We start from the raw sequence: 13,265 nt of genomic DNA on the forward strand, positions 1-13,265 counted from the left end.
CAGGCTGGTCTCGAACTCCTGACCTCAGGTGATGTGCCTGCCTCAGTCTCCCGAAGTGCTGGGATCACAGGCATGAGCTGCTGCGCCCCATCGGTTATATTCCTTTCTAACTAGTTCATGTCTCATATGTATGTTTTATATAGTTAGAATGATAAAATAATTAAGTTTCTATTTTGCTTATTTCACTTAATGAATTAAACATTCTCCCATGTTGATTCCTTGGATTCCTAATGATCATTTTACTAGCTGTATAACATTCTGCAAGTTGTTGAACCATTGATTTTAATTATATACTGTATAATAGCATTTAGAGTGTATGTCCTTAATCCTTAGTTTTTGTGTAGACAATTCAGGAGCATTGAACATTCTTTTTGTTTTTAACTGTAAACCGCTGTACTAATTTGAGAGTAACATTTTTCCGTTGTCTTTTATACTCTTAAAGGTTCTTAAACGAGATTGGAGTCTGTCTTTGAGAGGTTAAGCATTAGCAAAATATATTTTCATGTTTTGTGGAAAATCTCAAGCCTATGCAGACAGAAAAGTACAGTGCACTCATATACACAGCATTCAGCTGCAGTAATCATAAATTCATGACTATTCTTGTTTCATTTGACTTCTTTTACCCCTACCCTTTTGGCAATAATCCCAAGCATTTTATCAAGGGAAATGTATTGTTTGTCTTCTAATACCAGTCTTAAGAATATGACTGGAAATGACAGTAGGACTGGTAATTATTTTCACTTCTACGCTTTGCAAACACGAACACTAGATATGAATTCAGTTAGTAGGATTAATTGACTGGTCATCAGTCTCTCCTTCCCATGTACTTTATATTTTTGAAATGGAGTTTCGCTCTTGTTGCCCAGGCTGGAATGCAATGGCGTGATCTTGGCTCACTGCAACCTCCGCCTCCTGGGTACAAGCGATTCTCCTGCCTCAGCCTCCTGAGTAGCTGAGATTACAGGTGCTTGCCACCACGCCCAGCTAATTTTTGTATTTTAGTAGGGACGGGATTTCACCATGTTGGTCAGGCTGGTCTCGAACTCCTGACCTCAGGTGATCCGTCTGCCTCAGCCTCCCAAAGTGCTGAGATTACAGGCATGAGTCACCGCACCCGGCCCTTCCCATGTACTTTAAATATTTATCTCTATGGTTGACTTCTGCTCTGAAGCATGTACTTTCCTCTCTTAGCTGCATAATTTAGCCAATAGCAGAAACTAGCCTGGAACTGTGGTGACTGGCCCTTTCTCAGTATTTTGTAGATGACCCCACTGACTTTATGGAGGTGGATAGAGACTACGAAGTGCCAGATGCCACAATGCCTGGTGTTCCTCAGCAGTACCAGGAAATTAATGACATGGAATATATCTCTCTAATAAGTTACTGCTTATAGCTAGGATACGTTTGTTTCCAAAACTGTTACCAGACCAGCGTTTCCCAATTTATCTTCTTCCAACTTCTCACCTTATTAACCATCTCAAGTTTGGCCTTCCTCACCTATGAAACTCACAGAAACTATAATAAATTCAGGCTAATTCAACTGCTAAATTCAACTGTTCAGCCACATGGGATCACCAGTCCCCTAGATTCAATGAGTCCTAATGTTAAGTCCTTGGGGATTAAATGCATTTTTGTGTACAAGGGGAGAAAAGTTCTGAAGCTTTACAGGTAATGTGAATTGAGACAATAGCTTTTAAAAAGAACATTAGTTTGATTATGAAAAATAAGTACTTCATATTCTTGCCTTGCTGGCCTAATTTTCAGTTGTTTTATGTTGAAAATCATGCATTTTCAGTTTTCAGTAGCTACTTTGGTGATACATATTGGTCTGGATTAGCACCCTGGTGAGTGTGCCAGCAAGAGTGAGTAGGTAAATGGTTTCTTTTTGTTCTTTACAAGCCTGCTACATTACTTCAGTTCTGTGCTAAAAGTCAGCAGAAAACTAGGTCAAGGAATCACTTAAAGATTAATAATGGGTACCTCTGTAAAATGACCTTACACAGAATAAAAGTCTAGGCCTTATGAGTTTATGTGAGGTAAAAAGTTAATGTGATGCTGAGAAGTTATGTTAAAAGTATACTTTTATGTAAGATTTTTGCTCCCCTCCATGTTTACATAGCATTTCCTTACTATCCCATATTGGTTTATGAGAAAAATCTCCCTAAATTGAAGATTCTTCACATCTTTTATTTGGTCTCTTTTTTTGGAGACAGGATCTCACTCTGTCGCCCGGGTTGGAGAGCAGTGGTGCAATCATGGCTCACCTTTCATAGATTAGCACTAGGAGAATGGTTTTAGGAAAAGCCTGGCTTTTGGAGTGAAGCAGCTTTAATTGATATTTAGTATTAGAGTATAGTAGAGAAGCAGCTCTGATGGTTTCCAGACCTCCTTTTATTTCTTAAATTATTGAGGTACCCCCAAGAGGGTTTGTTTATGTGGGTTATGTCTGTTTATACCATATTAGAAAATAAAACTGAGAAATCTTTAAAATGCTCATAAATTCATTTAAAAGTAACAACAAACCAATTATATAGTAGCATAAATAACATTTTTTGATGAAAAATATTTTTCCTCATCCAAAGATAGTTTTAATGTTAACATTTTTGCAAATCTCTTTAATATTTGGCTTAATAGATGACAGGTAAATTCTCATATCTACTTCGGCATTCAGTCCGTTACAATGTTTTCTTTGAAATATATAAAGAAAATGCAGCCTCAGGCAGATATGTGGTTAGAAAAGTAGTTACAAAAAGGAAGAGTATTTTAAGTTTTCCCAGATAATTTATATTTTTCTTTAATACCAAACCAAAACTTGACAAGTGATGTGTTTTTTTGTTTGTTTTTGACACAAGGTCTTGCTCTATTGCCCAGGCTTGACTGTAGTGGCGCAATCACAGCTCACTGTAGCTGCTACAGTGCACCTCAGGTGCAGGTGATCCTCCCACCTCAGCCTCTTAAGTATCTGGGACTACAGGCATGCGCCACTGTGCCCATCTAGTTTCTCTATTTTTTGTAGAGATGGTGTCTCACCATGTTGCCCAGGCTGGTCTTGAACTCCTGGGCTCAAGCGATCTGCCCACTGTAGCCCCCCAAAGTGCTGAGATTACAGGCATGAACCGTGTGCCTGGCCAGTGGTGGTTCTTTAAAGGTTAGTTGCAGTGTAGAATCTGAAACCATATCAGTGAACTTTTTGTATTATATTACATTAAAACCATTAGTCTGTCTTGTACTTTGAGTGAATCTTTTATCCACATATGATTTTGTAACATGCATTGGTCATTAGGAAAATAATGGGTTCGTTGATTGAGGCAGATCTTCAAAAGTTGACATTTTATTATAGTGTGTTTTTTTTTTTTTTTAAATCACACTTGGTAATACCTTCACTTTAAAGATAAAAGTTGTAAGTACTAGGAAGCTATAAAGTTCATGGTGGGAGATGAGAGGTTTTCCAAAATCTAATCTTTGCACAAAAGCTTTATTATTGACAACTAATACTATCTTTTGTTGTTACTGTTTGTTTTTTTCCTAATACTGTCTTTTGGAAAAAAGACCTGCCAAATGTCCAAGTCTGCATTACCATAGTTTTTCCGTCAGTTGTTCTTCCAATTAAGAATGATACTCAATGAAAAAAAATGGCTAGTGCATCTCTTAATTGAAGCATTTGCACAAGTGCTTTACTTTGTGACACCGTAATATTGCACCATACATCAGAGGTGTTTTACTTGTATTTCCTCTGTAAAAAAGACTTCTACTTAAGGGTCAGGATTTAATAAATAGAATTTATAATATTTCCTTGCTTTATCAAGGTCATTCTTATGAAATTGGCACCACTGCCTCAATTGTGCTAAGGTACCGGCAGTTTTACCTACCAGTTTTTTTTGCACTATTAGTATAGATGTCAATACAGTGAAGAAAAGCAATAATACCGTAATATTATTGGGAAGGTTTTGACCTCGCAGGGCCCCTGTAAGCATCTCAGTCTGTGGACTTCATTTTGAGAATCATGCTAGTGTAGAGTATTACCAGTTTATGATTATGGTTGCTGTTAGTAAAACCTTAAGTGTTGTTTATAGATAAGAAGAAAAACTCTTTTTGGGGGAAGACTTACAAAATTATTGGAATTGTGTTAAGTAGTGTATACAGAAGCAACCAGTAACCACTGGTTATAATTCTTAATGCTGTCAGTTGAACATGATGTGGCTTTTGCTCTTTTAAAAATTGCTGTGTGGGGCCAGTCTTGGTGGCTCACACCTGTAATCCCAGCACTTTGGGAGGCCAAGGTGGGAGGATTACTTGAGCCCAGGAGTTTGAAACCAACCTGGACAACATAACGAGACCTTGTCTCTACTGAAAATAAAAAAAATTAGCCTGGCATGGTGGTGGGCGCCTGTGGTCCCAGCTACCTGGGAGGCTGAGGCTGGAGGATCACTTGAGCCCCGGAGTTGGAGGTTACAATTAGCTGTGATTGTGCTGCTGCACTCCAACATGGGTGACAGAGCAAAACCCTGACTTAAAAAAGAAAAGTGCTGTGTAAACAGATTCTATTATAATTTAGTCAGGCTTTGTGATAGATGACATTTCTCTCATGTCTTCCTATACCATAAAAATTCATAATGCAAAATATTACTTTTTAATACAAATTGTAATTTACATGTCATCTAGATGAGAATTTATTGCTTCCTCTTTTGAAATTGTCTTAACAGAAATCTATTTTGTAATATAAGGCAGAGTAAATGAAGGATAGTCTTTCATATATTTTCAACTTGGGAAATTCAGTTCTTAAGTTTACTTTTTCTTAGAAATTGTTTTCAAGCTTTCTATTATGAAAATTTCACATATAACCAGAGTAGACACAATGGTAGAGATAATGAACTCTCACCCAGTTTCATGCATTACTAATTCATAGATAGTCCTGTTTCACTTATGTCCCACTTCTTCCTTACTCTCGCCCCAGTTATTTTGAAGCAAATTTCAAATGTCACCTTTCATTTTTAAATATTTCAGTATGTATCTCTCAAATAATTTAAGATCGTAACTTAAAGAGAAAAAAGCATTATATCTTGGTTTTTCTTAAAAGTAGTGTGGGGCTGGGCACAGTGGCTCATGTCTGTTATCGCAGCACTTTGGGAGGCTGAGGCAGCTGGATCACCTGAGGCCAGGAGTTGGAGACCAGCCTGACCAACATGGCAAAACCCCGTCTCTACAAAAATAGTAGCTAGGCGTTGTGGCGCGCACCTGTAGTCCCAGCTACTCAGGAGGCTGAGGCAGGAGAATTGCCTGAACCCAGGAGGCAGAGGTTGCGGCGAGCCAAGATTACACCACCACACTACCTGTGCACTACACTACCAGTGCACCACTGCCTCGGCGATAGAGTGAGATTCTGTCTCAAAAAAAGAAAAAAAAAGTATTAAGAAGCTGTTAGTGCCAAATAGAAATATTCTAACCTCTTTGACATTTTTTTTGCATCAATGTGTTTTCAGACTAGATGTAACTAATGTATTGGATAGAAAAACTTTTTAAGATCAATAGTGTTTCCTTGAGCTTTTCTGCCTGTTCACCTTGGTCTTTGTACTTTCATTGTGATTATGCTAGCAGATATGGCAGAAAAACCAAATATGGATGATTAGAAGCTTTGAAATTATTTTAAGGTTTTGGACTTTTCCAGGATGAAGAGACTCGGCACAGCCTTGAGTGCATCCAGGCCAATCAGATCTTTCCCAGGAAGCAGCTGATCCGGGAGGATGAGAATCTTCAGGTAATTATAGGCCACTTTTAAATGTAAAATATTTATTTAGCATTAACTGTATAGCAGAGTTAATGGATTTAAGTGTAACGTACTATATTATATATATATAAAACCATACATGTAGTAGAAATGCAAGCTGGAAAACATCTCATTTTAGCAAGACTTATTTCCTGAGAATCCACTGTTTAAGATGATCTTCTCTGTATCATTCCTTTAGTAGTTCAGAATTTGAATAACTAGATATATTTGAATTAGGTGGGTATAAACCCATCCTCTTTAGCTTCCTTATCTACTTATGTGCTGTGTTTTCAACTTCAGTGGCAGAGGATTTACCATCCATTCAGCCAACTGATGTTTGAAGCTTTTTTTTTTTTTTTTTTTAACTGCTTCAGAACTCTGAAGGGTTTCTTTCATTTCGAAGGTTCCTTTCCTTGAACTTCATGGAGAGAGCACAGAGTTTGTGGGCCGTGCCGAGGATGCCATCATTGCCCTTTCCAATTACAGACTTCACATCAAGTTCAAGGAGTCTCTTGTTAATGTAAGTGATTACCAGCTGTTCTCCCTCTAAGGTAAATGGAGAAAGTAAGTCAAAAAACTTAATGCTCTCAAAGAGAGGAGAGGCATACAGAATTGGGAGAGAAAGCATTATGTGCTCTGCTTTTCTCACTTAATTTAGCACTCAAGGAACTCTAGCTTGGCCAGGCGCGGTGGCTCACGCCTGTAATCCCAGCACTTTGGGAGGCCAAGGCAGGCAGATCACAAGGTGAGGAGATCGAGACCATCCTGGCTAACACGGTGAAACCCCATTTCTACTAAAAATACAAAAAATTAGCCGGGCGTGGTGGCAGGTGCCTGTAGTCCCAGCTACTCAGGAGGCTGAGTCAGGAGAATGGCATGAACCCAGGAGGTGGAGCTGGCAGTGAGCCAAGATCGCACCACTGCACTCCAGCCTGGGTGACCAGAGCAAGACTCCATCTCAAAAACAAACAAACAACAACAACAAAACACACTAGATCAGCAAGCAGCTCTTATGCTTGATTTAAAATGATGTGTGTAGTTGTCAGCTGAGGTGTCCATTGTTTAGTTAACAGCGAATGATTTGCATTAGGTAATGCTGTATCATTAAGCTTTATAAAGGTATAAAGGCTGAATAGGCTTTTATTCTGCAATCTTTAGTAGTTACCAACTGCCTCAGTTGAGATAATTCCCTGGGCCTTAATGTCAAATGATGAGATGCACTTTGAGCTCACTGCAGACTCTCATTACAGCATGAGGTTACTCTAATGACTCCTTGGTGGTATAAGTGTAGATGTTAAGTATAATGTTTATTTGCATAATGGACTATGTATTACTGAAGAAAAGGAAGGCTCTTGATTCTCAAGAGTACATTTACCCTTTTCAGTTATGAATGTCCTCTCAGTGAACTGGTTCTTCCAGTGCTCTGCTATCATTAGCCTTAAATGAAACGAATAAAGGCTTGAAAATTCATGTACTTACAGCAAATGCCTTCTTCCTTCTTTACTTGCCAGTGTTGTGGCTTTCTACACTCCACTTCCAGCACAGAGAAGTGTATTATGACACATTAAAACAGCTCAGGACTGTAATTCCATGCAGACTGTGTTTTGGCTTCATTTTGGGATTCTTTGAAATCTGTTGTTCATTCGTTTTACTCAGCAATTAAAAAAAGACTCAGTGGCTGTCATTTTTTTTTGGTAGTTGACATTTTTTACTTGTTATTATCATTCTTCTTTGTAGTTAAGCATTTATGTCCAGGAGCAGTTTTGGCCTGAATCCCTTCTGGCTTCTAGATTTGGGCCATGATTATAGCAGTTACATCAGTTTTCTGTCTATCAGCTAAAGATACACACCAGATTCATTAAGGAAAGAGGCAATGCTGTTCTTTCATACTATGTAGCACTCTGTTCAGAAGGGTCCACTTGGATTTGAGTAGTCGTGATGGGGAGGGGAAAGGGGGGAAACACCTATAAAATCCCAGCAACTGAGAATTCCCCACCAGCTACTGTGGAAGTAATGATAGTAGTGTTTAGTAGAACTGCCCAATTTAACTTTGTGTTCTTTCAGTGTTTGAATTGCTGGAATTAAATTATAATTAAATTGCATGTGAGAATGATAGTTTCATATCATTGCATTTTCTCATATCATCCTGTATTTATCAGTTTATTGGTTGATGGCCAAGTGTTTCAGAGACTATTTTAGAACTATTTGGGAATAAGGTCTGCTGGAAAGAAAGCAGGAAAGAAAGAAAGAAAGAAACTGATCATGTCATTCATCAGCTTAAAGCCCTTCAGTGTTTCTTCACTACTTCTATGATGAAGATCAGATTGTTTAGCATGACATGAAGCTGTCTGACAACGTGGCAGGGACCAAGGATCACAGCTTCCCTCCTTTCCCCATTATCACATTTTTACTTGTAAAAGCAGCCTCTTTGTACTATTCAGCCATACCTCACACCTCTGTGTTCTCTTTTCGGCCCAGGAACTTCTGTTCATCTGTCAAAATTCAGTTCAGGTGATAACTTCTCCTGTGAAGCCTTTCTTAGTCCCAGTTCCCTCTGTGACAGTTAACTACACTCTTTCTTTGCTTTGTCTTTATCTCGTACATTCTTTTATAACATTTACCAAATAGGTTGTAATTTTTGGTTAATTGTTTTTGTGTCTTCAAGATCCAGCATGTCTCCTGGTGCCACAATATTCAGTAAATATTAAATGAATTGAAGTTAATGTGGGTTTGAAGTGGGCATTAGAACCTTTTCCCCCTTTGGCGTTTAAAGCTTATTTTAAAACAGTACACTTCTGTGTGAATAGGCTGTGGCTTAATTGTCTCTAAGGATAGCTGTGTGAGTAGGTTGTTGACTGGAATTGTTGATCCCCCATTGTGATTGAGAGATAATGCTTAAGGAAACTTGCCACTGTTCTTTCTTTTGATCCATTTTCTTAATCTGAAAGTGTTTTTTTTTCTGTTAGCATCATAACCCTCTAAGGCATAGAGCCTACATGTTACTTAAAAAGTCCAGGGTAGGCTGGGTGCAGTGATGCACGCCTGTAATCGCAGCACTTTGGGAGGCTGAGGCAGGCAGATCACCTGAGGTTGTGAGTTTGAAACCAGCTTGGCCAAAATGGCGAAACCCCATCTCTATTAAAAATACAGAAATTAGCTGGGCATGGTGGCATGTGCTACTCAGGAAGCTGAGGTAGGAGAATCACTTGAACCCAGGAGGCGGAGGTTGCAATGAGCTGAGATCACGCCACTGCACTCCAGCCTGGATGACAGAGGGAGACTTTGTCAAAAAAAAAAAGGAAAAAAAAAAAACAACACCCAAGGTAATGGCTTTGTACAGAAAAATGATGGTGTAGAAGTATTTTGGCATTGCAGTGACTTTAAAAATTTCAGATTGAGGCCGGGCACGGTGGCTCACGCCTGTAATCCCAGCACTTTGGGAGGCCGAGGCAGGAGGATCACGAGGTCAGGAGATCAAGACCATCCTGGCTAACACGGTGAAACCCCGTCTCTACCAAAAATACAAAAAATTAGCCGGACGTGGTGGCAGGCACCTGTAGTCCCAGCTACTCAGGAGGCTGAGTCAGGAGAATGGCGTGAACCCGGGAGGCGGAGCTTGCAGTGAGCCGAGATCGCGCCATTGCACTCCAGCCTGGGTGACAGAGCGAGACTCTGTCTCATTAAAAAAAAAAAAAAAAAAAAAAAAATTCAGATTGAGAGAGACTAGAACTCCTCCATAAAAATAAATTAATTTCATCACAGCTAGTGCTAAGAGATTCCTGAAACCTGAAACCTGAAGGTACTTAGGAAACAAGGATTCTTCCTGCATCGGGTCCTGGATGGAGATCAGACAGTTGGTAGTGGTGTTGCCCCTCCCTCTTTCCTTCCCTTAGCAAATAAGTATTTCAATAAAATATGTGTATTTCAATAAAATGTTAGATCAGGAGGCTCTCTTTAAATGTTATTTTATCTATATCAAACACATTTAAACCATCAAAGCCCAGACATACCAGCATATGTTGTGGCATGCCCCAGTTCATCATTTTGTATGCTTAAATCAAAATACTTAATTAACACTTCAGAAAATGATTTACCATCAAGTTTTAAATAGCTACCTGATATCATATATTCTCTTTTAATTTCACAGCACATTGAGTAAAATGTGTCTGTAGGTTTTGATACCGTAAACATCATTACTTTAATTCACACATTCACTGAATATCAAGTTCCAGTTCCTGTGGTAAAGAATCTCTGTAGTAGAGTTTATGTGTAGCATTTAAGGTATACATTGCTCCTATTCTGTGCTTTTCCCAAATTATTATATATTTACAGACATAGTTCTTTGAAGCTTAGATAACTTATAAACAAGTGTTCAAGTGGAATTCATGAACGTTTAAAAGTGTGTGTGTGTGTGTGTGTGTATGTGTTTGTAATTTAATAGACTGCTTCTCAATCTGCTGCTTCTAAAATCCCTGTAAGTAGCATGAAAATCCTAGGCGGTTGCTGCACCTGTGCTTGGAGCAAATTGGTTTTGAGTGTTAGATGCTCACCTTGCAAATCAGCAGAATGTTTCCCCTCTGCATGAGTCCTTTTCCTCTTACTGGACCAAATTCCAGTTGTATGCTACTAGGAGAACAATTTGTAGGGTAAGGAAAAAGCCCTGCAGTTTATACATAAGCAGATGGAATTGTGACCTTCAAAAAAATGTAGAACAAGTTTCTGTTAGAAATAATTTGTAAAATCAACACTAGTTTTTTTTTCTTTCACTTTGTTTTTTGGAGACGGAGTTTCACTCTGTCGTCCAGGCTGGAGTGCGTTAGCACAGTCTCGGCTCACTGCAGCCTTAGTCTCCTGGGCTCAAGTTATTCTCCCACCTCAGCCTCCCAAAGTGTTGGAACTACAGGCGTTAGCCACCACACCCTGCTGCGAAGGAGGTTATTGTTAACATTTAATGCACTTTGATCTAGCATTCATATAACAGTGGGAGCCTCTGAAAGCAGTGCTGGAGGCTTGTAAATTGTCAAAGGTGAACAATAGAGTTTGAATCTTAAACCAGTGACAGTCTTCTGCTGATTAGTGGGTTTTTGGTGGTTGTTTTTTGAAACAGGGTCTTGCTCTGTCGCCCAGGCTGGAGTGCACTGGCGCCATCATGGCCCACTGCAGCCTCAACTTCCTGCGCTTAGGTGATCCTCCCACCTCAGCCTTCTGAGTAGCTAGGTCTACAGACACATGCCACCGCGTTCAGTTAATTTTATTTTATTTTTTATAGAGATGATGTCTGTGTTGCCCAGGTTGGTCTCAAAACTCCTGGGCTCAAGCAATGCACCCACCTTGGCCTCCCAAAGTGCTGGGATTACAGATGTGAGCCACTGCACTCAATTTTTTATTTTATTTTATTTTTATTTTATTATATTTATTTTATTTTTATGTTATGTTATTGTAGTGACAGGGTTTCACCATGTTGCCCAGGCTGGTCTTGAACTCCTGGGCTCAAGCGATCCTCCTGCCTCAGCCTACCAAAGTGCTGGGTTTATAGATGTGAGTCGTTGTGCCCGGCCCTGATTAGTTTTTAAATGAAAAGATTTTTGTGCCCAGATATTCCACTTTATTACTGATTTTAGATTTAGACTCATTATTTTTACTCTTTTACTGCCATTTTAACTTCACGTGTACAAGATTAGTACTTCCCATTCAGGCTATAAAAAGGGTGTTTGTTTTTAAAAAGGTAGGAATTATCCCACTCTAGATTCTGGTGTTTAAAAATAATGCACATGTATGCACACACACCCAGAATGAATTGAGGTAAATATAGTAGGGTATGATGGCATCAGTTCCCTCTGGAATGTGACAGTACTGTGGACATAACCTGTGCATGTCTGTATGTCTGTTAAATTTTTAAACTGCTGCTCTTCTGCTTTTTTTGGATTGATGCTCTTAAGGGTGTTAGTGTCTATAATGTAACTTGGCTTTTTGAGGAATTGGTTGTAGCACTGAATGTGTTTGATGCATTGTTTGAGCATGAGTTTGGTGAAATTTATATTAGGAAAAGCATTGTAAGGTGAGATTGCGTTACCTGGCAGGTGGAGAGATAGAGGAGAGAGGAGCAAAAAGAAAATGAGTTGCTACAAGACATTGAATCAGTACGTTTGAGAGGATTTGAAAGTGAGTTTATCTTTCTACTCTTTTACAAAAGGAATTGCATCTGAGGAGTTTTGATTTAAACTCTATTTTCCTCTTGAAGATCCCTGGTGGAGAAGCTACTTATTTGTGAAAGAAAAACTAAAGTAGAGCTCATATGGAAGAGAAGCCCACGTGTAGGGGCAGAAAGAAAGACACACCGTGTATGGTGGAAGGAGCCCAGGCTGGAGGACAGACATGGATCCTGGTCCTGACTTTACTACTATACTAGCTTATAGTGTAGTAGTTTTAACCTTCCTGGGCTGTAAAGTGGACTGGCTCTTGAATCTGTAATTTGCTTTTGAGGTTGAATATAGGGTATCTCTAGTTATAGAAATGTTAAGAGATTGTTTTCATATGTGAGGAAATTTGAACCTAAAGCAGTGTAGTGGGCCTTAAGAAAATAGAGAAACAGTATGTTTTGGATGGAGGTATGAACAGGAAAAGAAGGTCAATTCTGCCTTTTAGAAAAGGCAATCTGGACTGGGTGCGGTGGCTCACACCTGTAATTCCAGCACTTTGGGAGGCCTAGGCGGGTGGATCACCTGAGGTCAGGGGTTCGACACCAACCTGGACAAATGGCAAAACCCCATCTCTACTAAAAATACAAAAATTAGCTGGGCGTGGTGGCTGGGATCACAGGTGCCTGCTACTCAGGAAGCTGAGGCAGGGAGAATAGCTTGAACCTGGGAGGTGGAGGTTGCAGTGAACCAAGATCGCGCCATTGCACTCCAGCCTGGGCAACAGAACGAGACTCCATCTCAAAAAAAAAAAAAAAAAAGAAAGAAAGAAAGAAAAGGCAGTCTGTGCAGGAAGTGCTGAAGGGAAACACTGCAGTAGAAAGGAGAAGAAAAGGGAGATATTTGTTATAAAAATCAGGTGTTTCTCTTTTGTATGTCCCTATTCTTGCTGCGTATTAAGCTTTCCTGCATGTGACAATCTGCATGAATATTAAAATCTGCTGTTCTCCATATCTGTGACTTGTAATACACATGGTTGATTTTGGTGACTTGCTAGTGTCTGCAATCTGATTTCAATGCATAGAACCAACATTCTAATTCTTTTTTCTTAAATTTACGATGTTAAAATATAGGAAAAAAATATGTATATATTGCCTGAATTTTAGGTAGCAAATGTTTTGCATGGTCTGAGATAATTTTATGATATTAAATTTGGGCACAGGCCATTGGGCTCTGGTTTAGTAATAAGGATGTAAAACTTACCTGTTCTTTGTAGCAAAGTAGCAAAGGCTAATCCATTTCCCCCAGCAGCTGCTAAGAGCATTAGCTGGTTTTCATGTCTTCTGTCCATAAAGAAAGTCAGT

General features: G+C 39.3%; 1 protein-coding gene across 11 annotated transcripts in view; it reads left to right on the forward strand.

Moving 5' to 3' along the window:
- Positions 1-13,265, forward strand: part of MTMR3 (myotubularin related protein 3) — a 144,791-nt gene that overhangs the window by 89,687 nt on the left and 41,839 nt on the right. For 10 of the 11 annotated variants that reach the window (XM_009438152.5, XM_001138269.6, XM_001137834.6 and 7 more), the window contains 2 exons: positions 5,666-5,755; positions 6,168-6,284. In XM_009438152.5, coding sequence (XP_009436427.2) covers positions 5,666-5,755; positions 6,168-6,284 — 207 coding nt within the window. Of the gene's footprint in view, positions 1-5,648; positions 5,756-6,167; positions 6,285-13,265 lie in introns of all 11 variants that reach the window. The other variant, XM_063808126.1, reaches the window with a different exon arrangement.

Source organism: Pan troglodytes, chromosome 23, assembly GCF_028858775.2.
Source record: "Pan troglodytes isolate AG18354 chromosome 23, NHGRI_mPanTro3-v2.0_pri, whole genome shotgun sequence".
Lineage (NCBI taxonomy): Eukaryota > Metazoa > Chordata > Mammalia > Primates > Hominidae > Pan > Pan troglodytes.